This window comes from Mastigoproctus giganteus, chromosome 3, assembly GCF_048544385.1.
Source record: "Mastigoproctus giganteus isolate SK-2022 chromosome 3, ASM4854438v1, whole genome shotgun sequence".
NCBI lineage: Eukaryota > Metazoa > Arthropoda > Arachnida > Uropygi > Thelyphonidae > Mastigoproctus > Mastigoproctus giganteus.
Genome location: NC_143577.1, coordinates 19,224,629 through 19,250,731, shown reverse-complemented (window position 1 = coordinate 19,250,731; position 26,103 = coordinate 19,224,629). Strand labels below are relative to the sequence as shown.

The 26,103-nt window shown below is 37.2% G+C and overlaps 1 protein-coding gene across 4 annotated transcripts in view; it reads left to right on the top strand.

The window, feature by feature from the left end:
• Nucleotides 1-26,103, top strand: part of LOC150087771 (large proline-rich protein BAG6) — a 321,988-nt gene that overhangs the window by 264,812 nt on the left and 31,073 nt on the right. For all 4 annotated transcript variants that reach the window (XM_090369196.1, XM_090369195.1, XM_090369194.1 and 1 more), the window contains 2 exons: nt 16,138-16,361; nt 25,595-25,697. In XM_090369196.1, the coding sequence (XP_090225322.1) occupies nt 16,138-16,361; nt 25,595-25,697 (327 nt within the window). The remainder of the gene's footprint in view (nt 1-16,137; nt 16,362-25,594; nt 25,698-26,103) is intronic.

Sequence of the window (26,103 nt, the reverse complement as noted above, 5' to 3'; positions counted from 1 at the left end):
CCCTATAGACTTCCTCATATGTGAATGTAGATGCAAAATACTCATTCGGTTTGTCAGCTACCTCAGCAGGTTCTTCAATAATCGAACTATCGATGTCAAGTGGACCAATCTGATTCTTCCCCTTCTAGAGTGTGCATAAGTAAAGAGGTCTTTGCTGGTTTTTTTTGCATCCTTTCCCAAAGATCTCTCATAATCTGCCTTCGCTTGCCTAACCTCCTTTGTGACTTGATTACAGACTAACTTATATCTTCCATAGTCTTCTGTGTCATCTAATAATTTATAAGCATCCTATGCATTTTTTTTTCTCTGTCATGAGCCTCATTAGTTCATCTGACATCCATTTTGGGCCTAAACCTAGAACAGTATTTCTTAGTTGGTGTGAAAAGCCTAATAGCTTCTAAGATTACTTCCTTGAATGCTTCCCATTTAGAATTTGCTGTTGGTAACATCATCAATTGGTCCCACAGTATAGAATTAAAAAATCTCTGAGACCACTGTAGTTACCTTTACGAAAGCTAAACCCTTCCCTTTACCCCTGATTGTAGTTACATCTTTAAGTAAATCCCACATCAGCACACTGTGATCGCTGCCATCTAGTGGTTTCTTTATCGGCAAATTCCTAATGAATGAGTCATCACTGCTGATAATCAGATCAAGAGTATTACTTCCTCTAGTTGCCTCTTGAACATGCTGCTGTAGAAAACAATCATCCAACAAATCCACAAAAGTCTTGCTATTGTGTGAGTGACCAACCCACAAGTTCCTGTCAACATCTGGGAAGTTTAAATCCCCCTTTATAAGACAATTTGATTTACTGGTCCACTCTATTTCTCTGGGCCCTGGGTGCCAAACATTTGTGACTGAGCGATTTCTCTGAGACTTTCAGTGCAATTTCTTAAAAGTTATATATAGTTCTTTCACGTTCCTCTCGTTAAGCAATATATTTATTTCTCTGGGCCCTGGGTGTCAAGCATTTGTGACTGAGCAATTTCTCTGAGACTTTCAGTGCGATTTCTTAAAAGTGATATATAGTTCTTTTATGTTCCTCTCGTTAAGCAATCTATTTAATAACAGCGCTTGTCAAAAAAGTTCTTGTACAGAGCAAGAAAGGGAAGCCACCTTTCTTTTTTCTCATAGGTTTATTACTAACCCCATACTACTTTTTGCTTGGTCATACCAGGCACTGCTCCTGCCTTCCTGTGGCGGGGCCAGAAACCTTGGCAGAAAAGCTCATCTGCCAAGGGCCAAAAGGAGCAAAATGTGTTTCTGCCTCTAGAGCCGACAAGCTCACGGCAAGAGAATGATACTGATTTTGACATCTCAGAACCCAAGAGGTTGAAAACTAATTCACCAACAACAGAGTTTCCTGCATTTCTAATTATGCACTCACTTTCAGACCAACCTGTCAGCAAGTTATCTCCTTTCCTCATCCAGAAAAACCTGGAGAGTATTGCTGGATCTCCTAAGACTGTTAAAAGGCTGCAATCTGGATACCTACTATTAGAAACAGCAAACCGTAAACATTCAGAGAAACTTTTACAACTGACAAATTTTGCAGGTATACCAGTGGGTGTATCTCTCCATAAAACACTACATACATCCAAAGATGTGATACCTAGCTGGGATCTGTTGAATGTGACGGAGGACAAAAAAGAACTTCAGGATCAAAATGTTATTGCAGCTAAAAGAAGCATGATTAAAAAGACAATAACCTTACACCCACTAGGAATGTTATCCTTACGTTTAATTCCCCAAACCTACCATCATCAGTGAAAGCGGGTTTTCTTCTTTGCCAAGTTACACGTTGGCACTAATGATATACACGTTGGCACTAATGATATTAAGAGTAGGAGACCAGCGGAATTACTTAGCAAGTACAGGTCACTGTTGAAAAAAAGCCGTGAATTAGGGTTGAATTTGAAAGTGTCTGCAATTCTGCCCAGACACGATAGGAGGGAGTATATGATGAGAGCCTTGTCGATCAATTCGGCCCTGGAGGGATTGTGCAAGGCTCAAGGGGTAGAATTTTTTTCAGCCTGGACTGTACTTGTTGACAGGAGAGATTGCTTCTACAGGGATGGGATACACTTAAATAGAAAGGGTGCAAGAATTTTTGCTGATGCTGTCGAGGCAGTGTTAGGTGGGTCGGAAAACTGCTAGTTGGGGGGGATACAAGGACTAATAGATTAACAGTAGCCACTGGCAGAGGTGGAAGTGATTCTTGCACTGCTTCTATTGAAATGAGCAGAAGCCTGAAAAACAAGATGCAGGATATTTCAGAGACTGCTGGGAGTCATTGCGGTACAAGTAAACACATGGGTTGTGTTAGGGTAGCTAAGAACAGCAACAGGTGCATGTATACCTGCGTGTACACTAATGCTAGGAGTTTGGTAAATAAATTTGATGAATTTGAGGTATTGCTCAAAACATCAAAGGCAGATATTGTTGGGATATCAGAGACGTGGTGTCACACAGATATAAGTAATGCGGAACTGGAATTTGGGGAATACAATGTGTATAGAAAGGATAGACAGGACAGGAGGGGAGGAGGGGTTATGCTATTAGTTAAGAAACACATAAAGTCCAAGGAAGTGAAGCCAGTCGACATCGATGGACAGGGCAGTGTCGAGTCAGTTTGGTGTGACATAAGCATAGGGAAATCAAAATTGAGAGTAGGAGTGTGCTATAGGCCTAATGACTCTGATGAGTATAATAAGATATTGTACAGGGAAATAGAGTGGGCCAGTAAATCAGAGAGTCTTATAATGGGGGATTTTAATTTCCCAGATATTGACTGGAATTTGTGGGTTGGTCACTCGCACACTAGCAAGGCTTTTGTGGATTTATTGGATGATTGTTTTCTACATCAGCATGTTCGTGAGGCAACAAGAGGGAGCAATACTCTTGATCTGATTATCAGTAGTGATTCTTCATGCATTAAGAATCTGCAGATAAATGAACCACTAGGTGGCAGTGATCACAGTGTGTTGAAGTGGGATTTACTCAAGGAGGTAACTACCATCAGAGGTAGAGGGAAGGGTTTTTGTTTTCGTAAAGGCAACTATGATGGTCTGAGACAGTATTTAAATTCTATACAGTGGGACCAACTGACGATGTTACCAACAGCAAACTCAAAATGGGAAGCATTCAAGGAACTAATCTTGGAGGCTACCAGGCTTTACATACCAACTAAGAAATATTGTTCAAGGTTTAGGCCTAAATGGTTGTCAGATGAACTAATGAGACATGTGGCAGAGAAGAAAGATGCATGGGATACATACAAATTAATGGGTGACATGGAAGCCTATGATAGATATAAGTTGGTCTGTAACCAAGTCACAAAGGAGATTAGGCAGGCAAAGGCAGACTACGAAAAATCCTTGGCAAAGGATGCAAAGAAAAACAGAAAAGAGTTCTTTACATATTTAAACTCAAGAAGGAAAGGGATGAATCAGATTGGTCCACTGGATATTGATGGTTCAACAGTTGAGGATCCTGCTCAGGTGGCTAACAATCTAAACGAGTATTTTGCATCTACATTCACGCATGAGGAGTTATTCAGGAAGGAGAATGATCTAGGTAAAGTAAACATTGGCAGGGAGCTGGATGATTTTGTAATAACTGAGAGGAAAGTGGAGGAGAGATTGTTGAGGATAAACATAAAAAAGGCACCTGGGGTGGATGGGATCTATCCAGTTATATTAAAGGAGGCAGCAAAGGAAGTAAGCAAACCCCTAGCCATAATTATGAGAGCTTCTTTGGACTCAGGGGGGGTACCCATAGACTGGAGATGTGCAAATGTAACCCCAATTCACAAAGGAGGATCAAAGGCTGACACAAGTAATTATAGACCTGTTAGTTTAACTTCTGTTCCGGGTAAATTAATGGAGGCACTGGTTAAAGAAGCACTGCAGGATCATCTAGACAAGAATTCAGTTATAGCTCAGACGCAGCATGGTTTTGTTAAGGGCAGGTCTTGCCTGACCAATTTGATTGGATACTATGATGTAGTCACAAAAGAACTGGATGCAGGGAATAACTTTGATATTATATATTTGGATCTTAGAAAGGCTTTTGATACTGTTGCACATGGAAGACTGCTGCACAAATTGGAGCAGTGTGGCATTGGAGGCAAATTGCTGCTATGGATAAGGGGATGGTTGAGTGGCAGAAGACAGAGAGTGGTAATCAATGGACACTGCTCAACGTGGACTAATGTTATTAGTGGAGTCCCTCAGGGTTCAGTGTTGGGTCCGTTGTTGTTTTCGGTGTTTATGAATGATATTGATGATGGGATATCAAGTTTAATGTCCAAGTTTGCAGATGATACAAAGGTTGGCAGGGTTGTTAAGGACACTACTGACGCTATGCTGCTGCAACAGGATCTGGAAAGGTTGAACAGATGGGCTGAGAGGTGGCAAATGAAGTTTAACATTGACAAATGTAAAGTACTACATATGGGAAACAGTAACCCCAGAGCAACGTATCAACTCTGCGGTACTATACTGACAGTGGTGGAGAATGAAAAGGACCTGGGGGTAATTGTGCAGGCAGATATGAAGTTCTCTGAGCAGTGCAGACGAGCTGCAAGAGTAGCTCATGGTGTCTTGTCAATGATATACAGGAATTTTTCTAGCAGGGATAAGGAGGTGATTATTCCCTTGTATAAGGCAATGGTTAGGCCACATCTTGAGTACTGTATACAGGTCTGGAGGCCTCATTTCAAGAAGGATGTAGAGCTGCTGGAACGGGTACAGAGAAGGGCAACAAGATTAGTGAATGGAACAAAGGGTTGCTCTTACGAAGAAAGGCTTAAGTTTTGCAAATTACAGAGTCTGGAGACTAGGCACCGGCGAGGTGATCTGATAGAAGTGTATAAGGCTTTGAATGGGTTGAGCATGCTCAATGCCAATGGGATTCTTCATCTTGCTGAGAATAATCACCTCAGAGGGCATAAATTCAAATTGAGGAAGGACGGATGTCGGATAGATGTGCGGAAATTTGCCTTTGGCCAGCGGGTGGTTGGTTGGTGGAACCGACTTCCATCACTTGTTGTTGAAGTTGATAGCCTAAACAAATTTAAAGCTCAACTGGACAGGTATTTCGAACGAACGGAGGGGTGAAATGGGAGTGGTGTGTGTTTTTTTTTTTTTTTTTTTTTTGGCTGATGCTGAATAAGCTTGCTTTCTTGCATCATATGCCTCTACTAATGCTAATGCTAATTATGTAATAGTTGATGGATTTTAGTATTTAGTTATTAAATGTAAAAAAAAAAAAATGCTAAAAGTTCATCCATACATACCCAATCCTTTGAGATGTTACAAGTGCCAAAAGTATGGCCACTCTCAGACAACATGCAGAAGAAACCCAGTATTTCCCAACTGTGGATCTTCTGATCATACTCAATCTGAATGTGTGGCGACAGAAAAGACTTGTCCCAACTGCAAAGGCAACCATCCTGCGTACTCAAAAATGTGTGAACAATTGAAGACTGAGAAAAAAATTGTTAAATATAAGGTTGAGAACAAGGTAAGCATCAAGAAGCCAGGAAAATAATTACTCCTACTATGCCCAAACATACCTATGCCAATATTACATAAAAACAACAAACGGCGTCCACCCAAACTGGTGTTACAGTACCCTTAAACATATCAATCTCCGACTTGGGTCGAGCTATCTTCTCTCAGCAACAGTCCAGTGTCCCTAAGCACTGAGACCAGGCAAGTAACATTCCTTTTACATTACCAGTGACATGTCCTTCCCCACCAGTGAGTGCTACTGCATCACATAGTAAAAGTTCCATTTCAAAAAAAAATATTCAAGACATCTCCGTGGATACTAATTACTCATTCAACCAGGAAGACCCGAATTTAGAAATATATGTGGAGGAAGAAATGGACACTGGTCAGCCTACATTTCCACAAAAAGACAAACAGGAATATGCTGACATAAAACTGCCATACTGAAAAAGCAGTCAGATACAGCTCCTTGTACTCATCTCAAGTAATGCCTTATATTTTACAGTGGAATTGTAGAGGACTTTGTAGCAATATCGACGATATTCATTACCTAATTCTTTGCTGTTCTCCAGTGGGTTTCTGCTTGCAAGAAACCTATTTAACTTCCCAAATTTCAACCTCCATAAAGAACTACTCTACATATCGAAAAGATCAAAATACATCAAATGCTGCCCGTGGTGGTGTGGCCATCTTGATCAGCTCACAGATCCCAGTGAAGAAAATTGTTCTTCAAACAGAAATTGAAGCTGTTGCTGTATGTTTCATTACTCAGATTGCGATAACACTAGTTTCAATCTATTAGCATTAGATTAGTAGAGGCATACGATGCAAGAAAGCAAGCTTATGTAGCATCAGCCAAAAAAAAAAAAACGCTCCAATTTCACCCCTCCGTTCGTTCCAAATACCTGTCCAGCTCAGCCTTGAATTTATTTAGGCTATCAACTTCCACAACAAAAGATGGAAGTCTGTTCCACCAAACAACTACCTGCTGGCTAAAGGCAAACTTCCGCACATCTATCCTACAACTGTCTTCTCTCAATTTGAATTTATGCCCTCTCAGGTGGTTATTCTGAGCAAGAGGAAGAATCCCATCAGCATTGAGCATGCTCAATCCATTCAAGGCTTTATACACCTCAATCAGATCGCCACGCAGGTGCCTAGTCTCCAGACACTGTGATCTGCAAAACTTAAGGCTTTCTTCGTAAGAGCAATCCTTTGTTCCATTCACTAATCTTGTTGCCCTTCTCTGAACTCATTCATTCCAACAACTCTACATCCTTCTTAAAATGAGGCCTCCCGACCTGTATACAGTACTCAAGGTATAGCCTGACCATTGCCTTATATAAGGGGATTATCACCTCCTTATTCCTGCTAGAAAAATTCCTGTATATCATTGACAAGACACCATGAGCTACTCTTGCAGACCGTCTACACTGCTCAGAAAACTTCATATCTGCCTGCACAATTACCCCCCAGGTCCTTTTCATTCTCTACCACTGTCAATGTAGTACTACAGAGTAGATACGTTACTCTCGGGTTACTGCATCCCATACGTAGTACTTTACATTTGTCTATGTTAAACTTCATTTGCCACCTCTCAGCCCATCTGCTCAACTTTTCTAGATCCTGTTGCAGCAGCATACTGTCATTAGTGTCCTTAACAATCCTGCCAACCTTCGCAGCATCTGCAAACTTGGACATTAAGCTGGAAAACAATAATGGACCCAACACTGAACCCTGAGGGACTCCACGAAGAGCAGTGTCCATTGATTACCACTTTGTCTTCTCCCACTCAACCATCCCTTTATCCATAGCAGCAATTTGCCACAAGTGCCACACTGCTCCAATTTTTGCAGCAGTCTTCCATGTGGTAGAGTATCAAAAGCCTTTCTAAGTTCCAAATATATGATATCAGTTATTCCTTGCATCCAGTTCCTTTGTGACTACATCAAAGTATCCAGTCAAATTGGTCAGGCAAGACTTCCCTTTAACAAAACCATGCTGTGTCCGAGCTGTAACTGAAGTCTTGTCTAGATGATCCTGCAGTGCGTCTTTAACCAGTGCCTCCATTAATTTTCCTGGAACAGAAGTCAAGCTCACAGGTCTATAATTACTTGTGTCAGCCTTTGATCCTCCTTTGTGAATTGGTGTCACATTTGCACATCTCCAGTCTATGGGTACCTCCCCTGAGTCCAAAGAAGCTCTCATAATTATGGCTAAGGGTTTGCTTACTTCCTTTGCTGCCTCCTTTAATATAACTGGATAGATTCCATCCACCCCAGGTGCCTTTTTTATGTTTATCTTCAACAATTTCTCCTCCACTTTACTTTCAGTTATTACAAGATCCTCTAGCTTACTGCTAGAGTTGAATACACCTCTGGCATTCCCCTTGCTGAATAACTCCTCATGTGTGAATGTAGATGCAAAATACTCATTTATTTTGTTAGACAACTGAGCAGGATAAACAACAGTTGAACCATCAATATCCAGTGGACCAATCTGATCCATCCCTTTCCTTTCTAGAGTTTACATAGGTAAAGAACTCTTTGCTGTTTTTCTTTGCATCAAATCTTCCACCAAATCATACCTTCTCTTACCAAGATCTGGAAAACCTTCTAATGCAGTTACCTTCCCCTGTCTATTTGTTGGGGGATTTCAATGGTCACCACCCCTTATGGAGATCTTCTAATTTAAATACACGTGGGTGACTGATTGAAACCTTTCTAGATAGGCAAAACCTTACTATTCTTAATACAGGCGAACCTACTCACTTACAATTACCAACTAGGCGCCTCCGTAGCCAGGTGGGAAGGAGCAGCAGTGCATAGCACACGCTTCTTGATTAGACCGGGGTTCGAGCCCGTCACCACCAAATACTGAGGATGCGGAAAGGTCAGGGAATGACCACTGCATATCCTGGAGGAATATGGCCTTAGTTGCTAATGCTCCTAAAAACCAAATAACAAACAAACAAACAATTACCAACTGGACAAACTTCGGCAATAGATCTGTCAATATGCTCCCCAGTACTGTTTCCAGTAATGGAATGGTCTGTTATGAATGATCCCTTGGGCAACGATCATTTTCAAATTATTTGTAATGTGCTTACTGCACTTATCAGCAGCTAAAAACTCTATTCCATTAACGAATCCTACGGCCTGAGACCATTTTAACTACTGGTGGAATGAAGAATGCACAAAAGCAAAGAAGAAGAAGAAAAAAAAGCGTGGAACTTATTTCGATGATCACCAACAACAGTTAATCTCATTAACTATAAGAAACTAAGGGAACGAGTGCATCTCATTCAAAGACAAGCCAAAAAAGAATTCGTGGACCCAGTTTGCATCCACTATAAATAGAAACACCAACTCCAAATTAATATGGAAGAAAATTAGACAGCTTTCTGGAAAGTTTCTGCCCATCCCTTCCACAATCCTTTCCTGGAATGGGCAAGAACTCTCTGCTCCTCTGGCAATAGCAAATGCCTTGGACAAAACCTTTGCTCAAGTCTCAGCGGCATCAAGCTATTCCCCCGGAATCCCAGAAAATCAAGAACATCACTGAACAGCACCTATCAACTTTCGCACCTCTCTAATCTTACCATATACTCAACCTCTTCGGTATTTGGAACTTCTACAAGCCATTAGAGCAGCATGCAACAGTGCAGTGGGCCCGATGGAATATATTACATCATGTTACAGCACTTTAATGACAAACATTTACAACTGCTGCTTTTATTTTATAATTGAATATTTCTGGAAAACATTTATCCTACATCTTGGCACCATGCCACAGTTCTGGCCTTTTTGAAACCTGGAAAAGATCCTTGCAGTCCTTATAGTTACTGGCCAATTTCCCTCGGTAAAATCCTTCAGAAAATGATCTATAGACGACTCGTTTGGATCATTGAAGACCAAAATCTAATGAGTAATAGTCAACATGGCTTTCACCAAAACAGTCTGCCTTAGATCTCATAATCAAGGCCGAGTCTGCAAATCTCAATGCCTTTGTGAAAAATGAACACCTCCATAGACATGGAGAAGGCATTTGATACTACCTGGCATCACGGCATTCTTGACCTGCATGCCCTCGGTCTACGAGGCAACCTGCCTATATTCATTAAGAACTTTTTATGGAGTCATTCTTATCAAGTAAGATATTTTAACTCCCTTTCTACGACATTCTTGCAGGAAGAAGGAGTTCCGCAAGGATCTGTACTGAGTGCAACCATTTTTGCCCTTAGAATTGACTATTACAAAAGAACTTCCAAATACTGCTTTATTACCTTTATGCCGACGATCTCTCTTTCTTGTCATTCTCAGAACATGAGATCTATTGAACATCAATTGCAGATATCACTAAATTAAAATACAAAAGTGGGCTCAGTGGCTATTGTCTTTCACAACAGAAAACTGTCGCTATACACTTTCGCAATCAACGCAAATTACATATAGATCCTGAACTTCACGTCAGACTTTACCATTCTGATTGCCAACAGCATCAGATTCTTGGGATTAACCCTTGACAAGAAGTTAAACTTCCTTGAACATATTAAATATGTATGTATTACCTGTCTCAAAAAGCTCAACATACTAAGAGCTTTATCCACCCTGTATTGGGGAGCGGATCGTACCTCATTGCTCTGATTATACAGAGCATTGATTAGATCCCATTTAGATTATGGTGCTCCATTCTACAATTCTGCCCTGAAGAGTGTACTATGCTGGCTAGATCCTATACAGCACAGTGCATTGCGGATTGCACTTGGAGCCTTCAGGACATCTCCAACTCGTAGTCTATACAGTGGATTCCAGTTATTAGGGCCACCGGTTAATCGGGGCAGCCGTTTATTTGGGGAAAATCTTAAAAACAGAAACCAATCGAGAAAATAGCCAGGGTTTACTTGGCTTAATTGGGACAGCATGCTGTTTAATCGGGGCAGGAGACTGCAGCACTGGTGATTACCTTACGATTGTCTCCGACGGTACCACGTAATTCGGTCGAAATTCTTGAGGTCACAACCATAAAACAATAAAAACAATTAGCAGTCACCTGTTTATTGGGCTTTTCTGTTAGTGAAATCTATCATAAACGGACAGTAAACTCGATCTTATTGAATTAATACCGACAGCTGGAATTCTGTGGGTTATTATGGTGAAATGTGTTTACACCTCCATGAAATCTTCAATCATATAAAAAAATTAATTTTCAGCTCTTCTCTTCATTCCTATTTTTAAAGCTTTGTAACTCGTTACTCCGTTCTCACTTGCACGTATCGTGTTACTTGCAGTTTGTGTGTGCCATGTTCTTTGTTATTGATTGCTTATCTTTTTACTGTTTTAAATTTTAACCCTCACCCACAAATGTCAGTGAACAGAAATGTCAACTAGTTCGTATGTACATATTATAGTACATATTAATTATTCCGATTATCACGTATATTCTTCCGATTTTCACGTATCATTTAAGTTTTTTAATTGGTAAGGTAATAAAGGGTAAATTTATGCTTAATATATCTTTGCTTTTATAGCCTGTGGATAATATTCCTCCTATTTTCACTAATTAGAATTGCTGTTTAATAGAGTTAAAATTCAATTCACAAACGTGATCATAATGACTGGCGCTTACTGCACATCGTGTAACGAACAGTACTTTACTATGTTGAGTTCGTCGTAACGTGATTTGATTACAGAGAACCAATTGTAAAGGGGGGGGGGGAAGACATTGTATTTTTAACTATTTATGTGAAACTTCAGATAATTGGGGCAGCCGCTTAATCAGGCCAAAATGCACTAGTCCTGATGTGTCCCAAATAACTGGAATGGACTGTATATTGAAGCTCACAAACCCCCATTGCATCTTTGCAGAAAAATGTTACTACTGAAGTATGCAGCCAAATCATCTATACAGAAATAAACCTAATAAAATAAGGCCAGCAGGCCTACGAATTTTTGAAATATCACAGAGTTGGAAAGTTGCACTTCACAATAGTCAACAGGTAATGAATTACTTTCATCCACCTTGGACTCCCCCTCCTCAACTGAACTTTGATACTTATTTTCTTCAGTGGGATAGGAATCTTCTGCCGACTCTCAACCTGAAACAACTCCATGCAAGTCATCAGAGCTGTGTGTGTTGATTTCCTGCCAATATATACTGATGGGTCCAAATCTCATTGAGCAGCAGTATTTCCTTCCCTCTGCTATCATTTCAGCTTCCCTTCCACCTGAGTATAGCAACTTTTCTGCAGAACTACATGGAATAAAATTAGCTCTAGAAAATTTGAATCTTTACCCATCTCCAAAATATTTAATTTACACACTCTCTGACCTCAGTTAGAGCAATGCAAAATCCCTCCTATATGAATCACCCTGTTTTAAACCAAATCAGGAGGTTGCTCTTGAGAATTGAACATTGTCAACAATTAGTGAACTTTTGTTGGATGGATTCCAGCGCATTCAGGGATAAAGGGGAATGAACTGGTAGATTTATCTGCAAAAAAATCTGGTAACTTTAAATTTGACATCTGTCCATATTTCAGCCTCGGACTATAATGTCATCATAGCAGCAGCATGCCTTGCACAGTGGAAAGAACCATGGCACACCTAGACTAATAATAAACTTTTTCAGTTGAAACAGGAACCAAAATTTTGGCACTCGAGCATCCAGAAAACAACAAGGGAAGACGTGGTACTTGCACAGGCAAGAATAGGGCATACTCATCTGACCCATATCCATCTACTTACAGGTGATGATCCTCCTCAGTGTGGACACTGCTCAGCACAACTAACAGTCAAGCATATTCTTATTGACTGTCATGTACTTAGATTTTAGTAAAGGTTTATTTGTTCTGAATGAAAGACTGCTGCACAAATTTGTAGCAGTGTGGCAATAGAGTCAAGTTACTGTTATGGATTAAGCAGTAACTTCCTCTAAGCAGAAAAAAGTAGAGCGGTTATTAATAATCTGCTGCTCTTCTTGGATTGTTATTAGTGGAATCTATTAGAACACCAGTCCTGCTTTCTTTAACAAATCTTCAACAACCGAGATCACTAGATCATATTATTGGCGATCAGGCAAATATTAATGAACTTTTCAGCTTTCTGAAAAAAATTGGGAATATATCATTGATTCTGAATAGTTTTCTGAAATTAAAGAAATGCCTTCAATTCTGAATTATTTCATAACACATCTCTATGGACAGGTGCTCATAGCTAGTATAGCTTATGTGCCATTAAATACCCATCACCCACTCGCACATCCAGTTGACAGAGATGGACCTCCCTTCCTTCCTTCCTTCCTATCCTTTCTGTACACCTTTTACTCTTCGAATTCCAATTCTGCATTCTTTATATCTGTGATATCCCAACAATATCTGCCTTTGATATCTTGACCAGCACCTCAAATTCATCAAATTTATTTACTAAACTCCTAGCATTGGTGTACATACAAGTATACATGCACCTGTTCTTACTCTTAGTTATCCTAACACAGCCCATGTATTTACTTGTTCCATGATAACTCCCAGCAGTCCTGGAAATCCACAGCACCTTGCTTTCCAGGCTGCTGCTCATTTCAATAGAAGCAGTGCAAGAATCACTTTTACTTCTGCCTGCAGCTATTGTTAATCTATTGGTCTGTGAATTCCCCCAAGCTAGCAGTTTTCCGACCCACCTTCAATAGCATCAGCAAATATTCTTGTACCCTTTCTATTTAATTGTATCCCATCCCTGTAGAAGCACTCTCTCTCTCTCTCTCCTGCAAGACTTCGAATAGGACATACACACTTTACTCACTTTTATCTTCTTTCTTCCTCAGATCTGTCTTTCTGTCCGAACCCATGCTCAAGCAACAGTCCAGCATATCATACTTGACTGCCCTCTCTATAAATGAGTACTGCAAACCACATTCTTATCAAGGCATGCAGCCCAAATCACGCCTACTTCGCAACAAATTTTAGATAACAGGTCTGAGATTAATGCAGTTTTCACTTTCAAAAAAGATAAAATGCTATGACAGAATATAGTGTTTAAATCCCATGAAATACACATCTCACTTTTAATGATACCTGGTAACTACTACCATTGTTTGGCACATAATGGACTTTGGCTGCCATTGCCCTGTAAAACCTCCAACAGCAGTCTCTCCTTTTAACAAGCACTGACCACACTGAGAAAAATTTTATCCCATGAGCCTTGAACAATCTCTCCAGGGTTGAATTGATTGACAAGGCTCTCATCATGTACTTCTTCCTATTGTGTCTGGACAGAATTGCAGACACTTTCAAATTTAACCACAACTTCAACTTTTTCTTGACATTGACCTGTACTTGTTAAGGAAGTCCAGAGATCTACTCTTAATGTCATTAAGAGTGCCAACATGTATAGCAATATCAACCTTTGTGCCCTTAAAAGATTATATTTGTTCTACATCATCAACTTTTGCCCTTGGCCAACGTACCCTGGTCCTACTGCACCTATCCTTTTTTCATAATATATTTCTCTTCTCCATGACAATAACTAGCTGCTATGGGACCAGCACATTCTGCCCTGAAAATTGCCACTGTGCTGTCTGATGCACAAGAGTGAGGTCTGGCATTGAGTTGGACAGCTGAGAGCTTAACAGGTTCTCCATTTTAATTCCTTTGAGGGATCATCTACTTACTCTTCACACTCTCATAAATGCCCATAAGAACACTGAGTTGGCACCTAATTTCTTGATACTCTACACCTAGCACACACAAAAACATCCTCCTTGGCTAGATCGTGTCCTGTTCCAGAAAGTCGGCAAACATTCCACAAGATGCACATTTTTTTAGGCTGTGATGTGTTGGAGAACTGCCACCTTCAATTCTCCCCCGAGCCACAGTACTCCTGCTACTTTGTGCTTGTTGCTTTGCTGATTTAGTTTGGGGCATGATTTCCATTTAAATACTGTTTAACTGATTAGCAATGAAAAGTAATAAGGTTGATAAATTTAATTTACAATGCTGTGCTAAGCTAATGCAGTGATACGTATTACACTATCTATTTCTTACGTTATACCTTACGCTATCCAGTTCTTACGTTATACCTTACGCTATCCAGTTCTTACGTTATACCTTACTCTTTCCAGTTCTTACGATATACCTTATGCTAGCCAGTTCTTACGTTATACCTTACGCTAGCCAGTTCTTACGTTATACCTTACGCTAGCCAGTTCTTACGTTATACCTTACGCTAGCCAGTTCTTACGTTATACCTTACGCTAGCCAGTTCTTACGTTATACCTTACGCTATCCAGTTCTTACGTTATACCTTACGCTATCCAGTTCTTACGTTGTACTTTACGCTATCAAGTTCGAGATATAAGTTATCAAGCTATGCTACACTGCAATGATCACAGTATTAAATTAGTTATATCCTTAGCTAAATACAAAGGATATATGCCCAAAAAGTGATTAAATCCTCCAAACTACTGATTTGTCACAATTGAAACCCTAGTATTTTCTGCATTACTGGTTACGGGTTTTTTTCTTTTCGAGATTTGTGCCAAACACCAATACAATAGTGGTACAAGCAGTGAATCATAACTTACAATAATCACTAGTTAAATTTAAAAATAAGCTAATGAATGCAACTAAGCCTATTTGATATCTTTGCAAAACACAATTTAATATGTTAATCAATCAAAAATACGGTAAAAGTATGCAAAACACTTATTGTTTGCAGGAGCTTCAAACTTCACCCACTGTTCACTTTATTAATTATTAATTAATCAAGAGAAATTTTTAATCACTCTTAATAGTGTGCAGAATTTTCATAATTCTCCTTTAAAAACATTCACGAATATTTGGTTAATGGGTTAATTTTGCCAATGTATAACTTCTAAACACACACACGCATGCACTCACCTTCAGGCCTGTGTGGTGAGTTCCCAAAATGTAGCCATAAATTGTTTAAATGTTTGGCATTGAGGTGGTTTGGTTCTGCAAGTTTCTTTTGGTCCTGAAGCCAGATTGACAGCAAAATGAAGACAACGTCCCAGTGGAACAATTTTACAAACTTTACAGTATTGTACTGTAAGGTATTTCATGTCTGTAAAATATAGGTTAAAGGTTGAAAGTATTTTGTTCTCGTTCATTTTACTTTCAAAAGGTATTGTACCATGCAGTTTCTGAGGTTTGGTGAAAAAATTCACAAGTGCATGCTTTTGAGTTTGGGAATTAAATTTTAGGATGTCGTGTCAAATTCTGGTTTGTAAAGTTCATAAATCAAAAGGTTACTTTACCCAACAATTTTTTTTTTTTTTTAAACATGTTTGAATTTAACTTTGCAAATAACTTTGTCATAAATTGTATAGTGAATCATAATTAAAATAATAAATCAGCTAATATATCATCTGTATTTGATTTGTGAAAAATTTCAGTTTTCACACAATTAATTTGAAGATTGTAGTTTTTCATAATATTTAACCATTTATTGAAAAGAGAAAGTTACTGTAGTATTTTCTGGGCCTTGGTATTAGAAATTTCTTTATAAGTGGTATAAGTATTTCATGTAATTATTGATAAAGCAGCATTTGTGTAAGTATTTATTTGCTTTTGTTACATTAACCTGTTTTATACCCTCTTCCCCAGGTATCATTACAGACTTATTCATGTGTATTGCACGATCTATGACGGTATCTGATTTAAGAGCAATATTCTTTGGTCATACTGAGCCTTTGTTACGCATTCAAGATCAATTAAAACAGTTTGTTTTACAAAGGATGCTTGCTGGACAAGAACCTGTTGAAGAAAATATTACAAGAGCCATAGAACATATAATCAGTTTGGAGCAGCCAGTTTTGGAAGCTGGTTCAGTAAGTTATTTGACTGTTGTGCAAAGAAACATGTATAACTCATATGACTTAATTTAATTAGCATCTAATATTGCTTGGAATATTCATTTATATTTAGAACCTTTTTAGGAGATTTTGCATATGCATAAGCATCTATTGTCTTCACCATGTGCCAAACACCACCTGTCTACTTGTAACAACTTGACTCCCAGTGAACAGAATTTCATGAGATTTTATATTTAGTTCTTTTAGAAAGATTTTTTGAACCATCTCAAATTTCGTTAAAATTAGACAAATAGAAATCTGGCAATTATTTCTTTTTTCCATACAATTTGTATGTATAAGAGAAATTTATAGATTAAATGTAGTATTATTAGCTTTAGACAGTTTATGCACACTTAACATGTATTGTTATATAAAACTCGTGAATGTGGTGTCACTTGTGAAGAGTTATATGTATAGAGAGAAAAGAGACTTAACCCTGAGTTGTGCACACAAAAATTTGTAATTTCTCTGTGTAACCAGAAACTTGAAAATTCGGTAAAAAATAATTCAGTATTTTTCATTTGTTTGATGCCACCTATATTTTCAAGCATTTCTGAATGATATGAAAAATCTATGTTCTATATTAAAAATATGTTTTTTATTAATTTTTTAAAATTAAAACTCCCTTTTGACCTGTCAGTGAGTGAATGCAGATTTAAAAACCATGCCATTCAAAATACAATTTGATTTGAGGGGGAGCATGTTAGTAACAGGAGCACTTGCTGCACTGAATAAAGTGCACTCATAAACAGAGTGATTCCACATCAGTGTCATGAAGACAATGTTACTGATTGGAGGAAAGTGTGCAGCAGTAGTGTGCTATCAATAACTTTTCATGACACATGTCAATCAACACATGCATATAATTAGGTTTCACTTAGTCATGAATTTTTCCTAACTGATTGATAATTAAGACAGTCGTGGAATTTTTTGCATGGAATACGATATTTGCAACAAGTATTGGAAATTTAAGCTCTGTGTACGGAGTAAATGAGGCACAAATTGCTGAAATATTGTTGAGGTTGAATCGACCCCGTGTGCCTAATACAGGGCTGAAAAAAAGCATATGAGAGAAGAGTAATAAATATACAGTTGTAATTAAATTGATTGGTTAAGTGTAGATAATGTAAAACTATGTAGTTTTATGAAGTGTTCTATAAAATTATAACTTTAGTAGTTAATTGATAAAGAAGTAGCTATATTTATTTTTCACTTCTGTTAATCACAGAAAAAAAAAAGCAATTAATTTCAGAAAAAAATTAAACATGCCTGAAATGTAATGCACTGCATATATTACCTAACTTGTTTTTTATAAAGTATGGAGGGCGCCTCCGTAGCCAGGTGGGAAGGAGCAGCAGTGCCTAGCACATGCTTCTTGATTAGACCGGGGTTCGAGCCCATCGCCACCAAATACAGAGGATGCAGAAAGGTCAGGGAATGACCACCGCATATTCCTGGAGCAATATGGCCTTAGTTGCTAATGCTCCTAAAAACCAAATAACAAAGTATGGAGTGGGGAGAAAATAGCTGTTAGGCCAATGAGTTGACTAAAGAGAGATATCCAAATTGTTGGAAGGGAATATGAATATCTTCCCTTTTATACAGGTGGACTCTGCTAAATAGTACTGACAGATTTTTTTTTTTTTTTTTTTTTCCATGTCAGTTTACTCAAGAATAAAAACGAAAGCAGCAGAGCCAAAGGAAATATAATAGTTATTAGCACAGGATGGAATAAGATAGCAAAATAAATATGTTTGTTGAATGTGGATATGGACATCAGAACCACAGAAGTAGGACATTACTAATATTATACTACTACTACAAAGAGAACAGGCTTGCCCTGATGTAGTAGTTAATTGATAGGCAGGATGAGCTAAGAAAATAATGGTACTGAGGTTATGATAAAAATTGAAAGAACAGATTAAAATTACTAAAATAAATAATGATGAGATGGAAATGCTAACTGCATTCTGCATTCTGGGCCAATGGAATATTTTTAAAAGTTGGAAAACTTTAGCAGCTAAATATGTAGTTATTTGTTACGAGACTGACTTCAATCCTTTTTCAGTAGCTTTAGGAATAACAAACTATTAAATTAACATTCTGAAACATTGGATTGCCACTTACACTTGTGACCATCTTGGTCCATAGAATATGCATAGGAAGGTGTGTGGTCTAAAACAACAGCCATATTAATTAAATAGATAAAAATATAATAATGAGCCATATAAAAAAAAATTTTTTTTTTTTCATTTATTGTAATTTTTAAATAAATGAAGAAAATAATTCCATTAGTTTTCATAATGGAATCATTTTAAGCACTGAACTATATTTTGTTAACACATTAAAATTTATTTTATTAAATTTTAATAAAATAAATTAAGTTATTCTTGACACTTTTCGTATGTTTTTCCACAGATAAAACTTGACTGTCAAAAATAGAAATGCGTAGTGTAAGTAAATTAAATTATTTATTTACAGTTCTTTTGTCACAAAGACTTCATGAATGCTAATATGTGCACTATATCCTAGTTAATTTGATATTGGATTATTTGAAATATGATCTGTTTTGAAGTTGCTGGTGTTTCCTGACTAACAGTACAGAATTTTATGTGCATTTTAGCATGGATAAATACTGGTTGGCATCAATTTCTTCCCTGAAATAATTTCGACAGATTCTCATAGGAAATATTTTCACAAACTCAATGTGTACTTAAAAGTTTTCATCACCCTCAATTTTCAGATATCATTGGTTAATGACTGAAAACCAAGACCTATCAATAAAGCTTCATTCCCATTTAAACCTTTTTCCTGAAAACTTGGGATTGGTCTCTGATGAACATGGTTAAAGGTTTTATCAAGATATTTCTCGAATGAAAAAAGATACCAGGGGAAAATGGAGTCCAAATATGTTGGAAAACTGCTGTTGGAATCTCACACAGGAGACACCAGTGGATGATGATTATAGAAGGCAAAAAATGACAGAATAAGTGTTTTGTTATCAGAAACATTTTTGTAAATTGGTCAATATTTAGTACTCTATGTAACATTTTCTTAAAATATATCAAACGTTTTTTACTAAAAATGTTTTGACTTCTCCCTTAAAATTGGTGGGTGCTTTGGCAATATGGATGCCATCTTGAATTCGGCAACATCAAATCTACAAGTATCACCCTGAATTTTGCCAACCAGTGTAATTCAAAATACATCTACAATGAAATTCAAAGTTTGAATTGGGTCCCACAACTTGTGAAGAGCTCATATAATTGAAAACTACTGCTGAAACCAGATATAATTATAATTTGCTACTGTGTATGTAGTATCATTATACAATATGTGTTGCTTTTGAATTATTTACTCACTTCCTCCAGAATTGCTTGCAGAATCAGTTCTCACCAAGCTGGGAGGGCACATGTAATCCATTTTTTTCATACCACTGAAACCAGAATTATATCACTTAATAATATGAGAGTGACAGTGACAACAGAAAAAAATACTCTCGTATTGTAGGATTAAAAAAAATAATAAAATAATAAAAATTCTTAAGAAATTTGCAGCAAACATGCGGATGCAGTCTTTCTCAATTTCCCCATGATAAAAATCACTGAGTTTTGTTTTTGCCTTTTGCCACCATATTAGTAATTTGCCACCACATTAAAACAAGGGCTATGCCATTTATTTTGTATAATCGTAAAAGAATAAGAGAAGTTTACTTCTGTATGATACACGTAGAACACTTCCGTATGATACTCTCCAGAAATTAAAACGAAAACAATTAAAAAAAAAAAAAATTAAATCTTACATTACGGTAAGAAATAATTAATGATAATTAAAAATCAAATGAACACAATTAAAAATCAATTTAATGCAATTAAAATTTTTTTTGTTAAATTAAATTTTTAATTGTGTTCATTTGATTTTTATTTATTGTTAATTATTTCTTACTATACTGTAAGATTTTCGTTTTTTTTTTTTTTTTTTTTTTCCTTTTTTTAAATTGTTTTTGTTTTAATTTCTGGAGAGTATCATACGGAAGTGTTCTATGTATCATATTGAGTAGGGCTTACAATACTGGTCAAAATCTTAATGCCGGTATTCCAAAATCAAGTAGTGTAATTACTTGAATTCAAGTTTTAAATAAACATTATTGCAATAATAAATATTCTGAAAAAAATCATTAAAAATACAGTTATTCTAAAAACAAAAAAATACGTATTGTTACTGCAAAGTTTAGTTATGTTTAAGCATCCACACTACCTGTCCGAATAAAGCGAGCTCTTAAGAAACATAAGCAATCCATGGTGTGATCGTTTAAAATGGATCTAATTTTGGTACATATTTGATTAGCGGCAGAAAACGCCCTTTCGGATTCTATTCTGGTACTGTTGTACTGAGATAATCATAGACTATCTCAGTCCATATTTTCTAGCCTTTGAACTTTTTTTAGCAAAAATAGTTAAAAGTATTTCATTAATTTCCGACTCAAGTTCATCTTTTAAAATCTCATTGGAGTCAGGAAATTTCTTATTTTGGAAAGAATTTGCGGAACACTGATGTTCTGTTCCATGTTGGTCTTCCATGGTTGAATTATGTTCATCGTTTTCTGAAGGAGAAAGACGTTTTATTTAGCAAAGTGTAATTTTCACTATAGTATCTTTACTGAGTCTGGGAGAGAGCAAAGAGTGGGGATAAGGAATAAAGAGAGCGAAGAGTGCAGTTAAGGAATTATTCACATATATAAATGCAAAGAAGAGAAGGACAAATCAGATCAAACTCATATTTAATTGCGTGGGATAGTATTAGATACCCCAACTGATGATGCAGATGAACTCGACAGTTACTTTGCTTCGATATTTACAGAAGAAAAACTCTTCACGTCAATGAGAAATTATGGGAGTGAAGTTGAAAAAAATTTAATTAATGATGTTTAAATTTCACATGTTGATTTAATGAGAAACTTTCACGCCCACAGGTGAGTAAGGCTCCTGTGGTTGATGGCATATACCCTATAATCTTAAAGGAGGCTTCAAGTGAGTGCATTGAACCATTAAGGCTAGTTTTCTCTCTGATCGTTCACTGAGGGTGATGGTAGATGACTCTCTGTCTTCTAACTTCTCCACTAATGCCGGTGTCCCCCAAGGTTCAGGGGTTTCCCCCACTTTTTTCCTCTTGTATATTAATTACCTTCTTCCATTGACTGGAAATCCTATCCATAGTTTTGCCGATGATAGCACATTGCATTCCACTTTCCATTTTGAGAAACCTTGCCCTGTTCAATCAGCTTCAACTTCTCGAAAATCTGCTACCGATTCCTTAAATGCCGATCTTCAGGTAATTCTCCAGTGGGGCAAAGACAACTTAGTTGATTTCAACCCTTCTAAAACACAGTCTTGTCTTATATCTTGCAAAAAGGATTCTTCTGCTCCTATGCTTATCTTTAGTGATATTCCGATTTCTAGGCAAAATGATATATCTCTTTTGGGGATTATCCTGACTTCTAATCTCTCTTGGCACAAGCACATTACAAATATTGCTTCCTCTGCATCTAAAAAACTTGGTTTTCTCTTTCGCTCTCGGTGTTACTTTTCTTCCGAACAGCTGCTCACTCTGTATAAATCGCAAATCTGCCCTGCCATGGAATATTGTTCCCACATCTGTGGTGGTGGGTGCCTCTGTAGCCAGGTGGGCAGGAGTAGCAGCAGTGCATAGCACACGCTTCTTGATTAGACCGGGGTTCAAGCCCGTGACCACCAAATACAGAGGATGCAGAAAGGTCAGGGAATGACCACTGCATATCCCGGAGCAATATGGCCTTAGTTGCTAATGCTCCTAATAACAAACAAACAAGCATCTCCGGGGGTGGTGCCCCCAAAACCTTTCTCAGGCTTCTTGATTCCATTCAGAAGAGGGCAGTTAGGTTAATTAATGATTCATCTCTAACAGAGTCTCTCCACTCGCTGTCTCATAGATATGCTGTTTCTGCTGCATGCCTCTTCTACAGATACTTCCATGGGCACTGTTCTTCTGAATTGGCTTCTATAATTCCCATGGCGCCTCCGTAGCCAGGTGGGAAGGAACAGCAGTGCGTAGCACACGCTTCTTGATTAGACCGGGGTTCGAGCCCGTCACCACCAAATATGGAGGATGCGGAAAGGTCAGTGAATGACCACCGCATTTCCCGGAGCAATATGGCCTTCGTTGCTAATGCTCCTAAAAACCAAATCTCACACACACACACACACACACACACAATTCCCGCTCTCTCTTTCAAAACAGTCCAAACATGTGCCGCCAACATCCATTTACTGTCCAACTTCAAACTCACAGAACCAACTTTTCATCTTCCTCTTTTATTCATTCAACTGATGTTTTCTGGAACAACCTTCATACGTATTTCCTGAAAATTACAGTCTACAGAAGTTCAAGTCCAAGGTCAACAAATATCTTCTTTCGTCTTCTCAACCTCCAACCCAAGCACAGTACTAAGTACTAATACTAGGTTCTAATACCTCTCATGTTTGGCGTTTACATAAAAAAAAAAAAAGTTATGAGAGCATCACTGGATTGGTGTAAATTGGAACATTTCTAGGAGTGTAACAGGAAATTACCGACTGGCCAGTCTAACTTCCTTATTCATTGCCTCCAATCGTGGAGGCAATGAACATTGAATTCCACCCTCCAATCATGGAGGATGGAATTCAGGATCATTTAGATGGAAATGGAATACTGTAGGATACACAGCATGGTTTTATAAAGGGAAAATAATGTTTAACAAATCTTGTTAGCCAATTTGACAGGTCACTCATGAGCTGGATTTAGAGAATAATTTCGACATTGTCTATTTAGATATCAGCAAAGAATGTGACTCAGTCCCACATGAGCGGTTACTTTATAAGTTGGAGCAGGCTGGAATCATAGGGAAAATTCTTAGATGGATGGCACAATGACTTGAGGGCACAAGGCAGGGGGTTGTGATAAATGATTATTCCTTAGATTGGATTAATGTAAGAAGCGGGGTTCCCCAAGGATCAGTATTGGGACCACTGTTGTTTTTGATTATCTTAAATGACATCTATGAAGAGATATAGGGTGTGATACAATAGAGTAGTTAATGATTGCCACCAAGCAGAGCTTCTTCAGAGTGACCTAGATAGACTTCCGAGATGGTAAGAAAAGTGGCAGCTATATGCTTTAATTCAGCAAAATGCAAGGTCTTACACCTGGGGAACAGCAACCCCAAAATAACTTATACACTTGGAGTTGAACTATTATTATTTTTTTTAAATTAGTACTGAAAAACTGCTATTTTTGTATCAATACCGGTATTTGAATACCGGAAAGAACATTTTGAGCATTATAGCTCTGGTTCATACTATCAAATTCATTTTTGTATAATTGTGCCTACCTGTGAGAGAGAGAGAGAGAGAGAGAGAGAGAGAGAATATGAATCCATATTTTGAGGTATTTTAATATTTTCAATCTATGGAAAAACTGTAATTTCTGTCTTTGTCTTAGCACTATTGCTCTGGCAAAAAAAACAATATCACCAGATCTGCCATCATGTAGAGGTGGGGCTGGTTAACCAAACTTTATAATTAGAGGGTGAACATCTGGTAAAATGCAGCCATATAAGATGGTCATAGAGTACTTGTGTGAACTGTTGACCTTTGTGTCACTATAGAACAATCATGAGTTGGAGGAGGGAAGGAGAGAGAGCTTAAATCCACTTTTTGTCTATGTAAATTAAATACTGTGTACAGAGGAGATTAAACTATGGATGCTACTTTAGGAGTTTCTCATTTTCAGCGGTTTTCTGGTTTGCCAAAAAATTTATTTCCGTGTTTGAATTTGACACTTCTAACATGCAAGTTAGTATATTTTATTTTTATTTATTTTTTTGTTATGCTTTGTATTAGTGTATAGTTGCATGTAATCATTTCTTTTTGGTGCTTCATTCGTTAATTTTTCAATTTATTTTTGTGCATAAAAAAGAATTCCATATAACCAAGGCAAAATGTAATCAAACATACATTTTTACAACTGTACCCACACAATGGGCAGTATCTTCTCTCAGCTGCTCTAAAGTGACTCCAAACTTGGTCACCAGTTAATGCAGGTGTTCTATAAATGTGGATTCTAAATGTTAAACAGAAAATTGCATCCCAAAATATGGATACTCTTTAGCAGATATGCACAGTTATACACAATAAACAGTATTGTGCTCATTTTAATGTACAGCTCATGTACATTGAGCTACATGACTATTATAACCAAAACTTAGTAATCTTTGTTATTTGCACGAGATTGATTTGAATTTTTCCACAGTATCTAATTTAGTGTGTTAATTGGTTGTGTGATTCCCATCTATAAAACTGAAAGATTCTTAATGTTTTAAATGGAAGAATTGCAGAAATTCTGTACAGTATAATAAGGGTACCTAACTAAAAATTTAGATTTATTAGCCCAGTAGTGGTGATGCCCAAAATTTAACAAAAACAGTGACAGGTCAACTGAAATGTGCTGAACTTTAATATTAAAATGCCCCCTATGTACTGTTAGTATATAAAATCCATAATATTGGTCAGTGGCCACTTCAAAATCTTAACTTTGACCTTTTTAGTCTGACTGCTGAACAGTAAGGACATGCTATCTAAGCTCTAATAATTGTCCTTCTTTCTTTGTTTTTAAACATCAGTTGCTGTCTGCCTGGCCAACAGTCCCTTTGGACTGTTGGCCAGGCAGATAGCTAACTGCAAAATTTATACCCATGTAATTTAGCTTTATATATATTTAAATGTATTCATATTTTATTTATTACCATATTTGACATTGTTTTACTGGTATAGGGATCTTAGAAATAGATGATCTTTGTGGCTAATTACTTTTCTTATACATCTGTGGGTATTGGTCCCTATTGATGTATATAGGCTACACTTTGTATTTTTTCCTTTCCTTTTCTCTTTCTTTGTGTTTATTTGATCTCCCTTATACTAATTTGATTATACTTCATTTTCATATTTCAACCTTTTTAGTACATTATGATAAATTTTGCAGTTTGCTTTCTAAAATGGATGCTGGTTGATGGTATTTAGTTATATAATAGTATATGTGCAAAAATATATATATTCTAAAGTGTAAATTTCTCACTTTCATTGTTTCAGTCTCTACCTTAAATTTAAAATTGTCTAGTTTTTATACTTCTCTTTCAGCAAGAAGCAAACATAAAGCCAGATATAGATTACATCGCTACTATAAATAACTTTGCTCGTCAGAATTTCAGGAAAATCATTGAACTCATCTTAAGATCTCCAGGTAAATTAAACTTTTCATATGACTTCTTATTCAGTTTTTATAGATTTTGTTTGATATTTTATGTGATATCAGTTATGGTTTCCATCTGAATTTTTTGAGCATTTCTTATATATGTCTTGCCCCCCCCCCCTCAGAAATCTAAAACATTCTTGAGAATGAGACAGATTCGAAGGTTAAATATAAAAATAAATATGTACAGTGATGCCTCAACTTACAAGATTAATTGGAGGTTCCAGAAAAATATAACTTATCTCAAATCTCTTTTAAGTCAAGTAATTGGGGTCTTTAGTGCCCACTGAGGATCATGGAGGCTCAGAAATTCAAAAAAAGTGTTGTTTTGCAGTGAAAAGTAATGAAATTTATATGTTTAAAAATAATAAATTAGATCATTTTGATGTTGAAGATT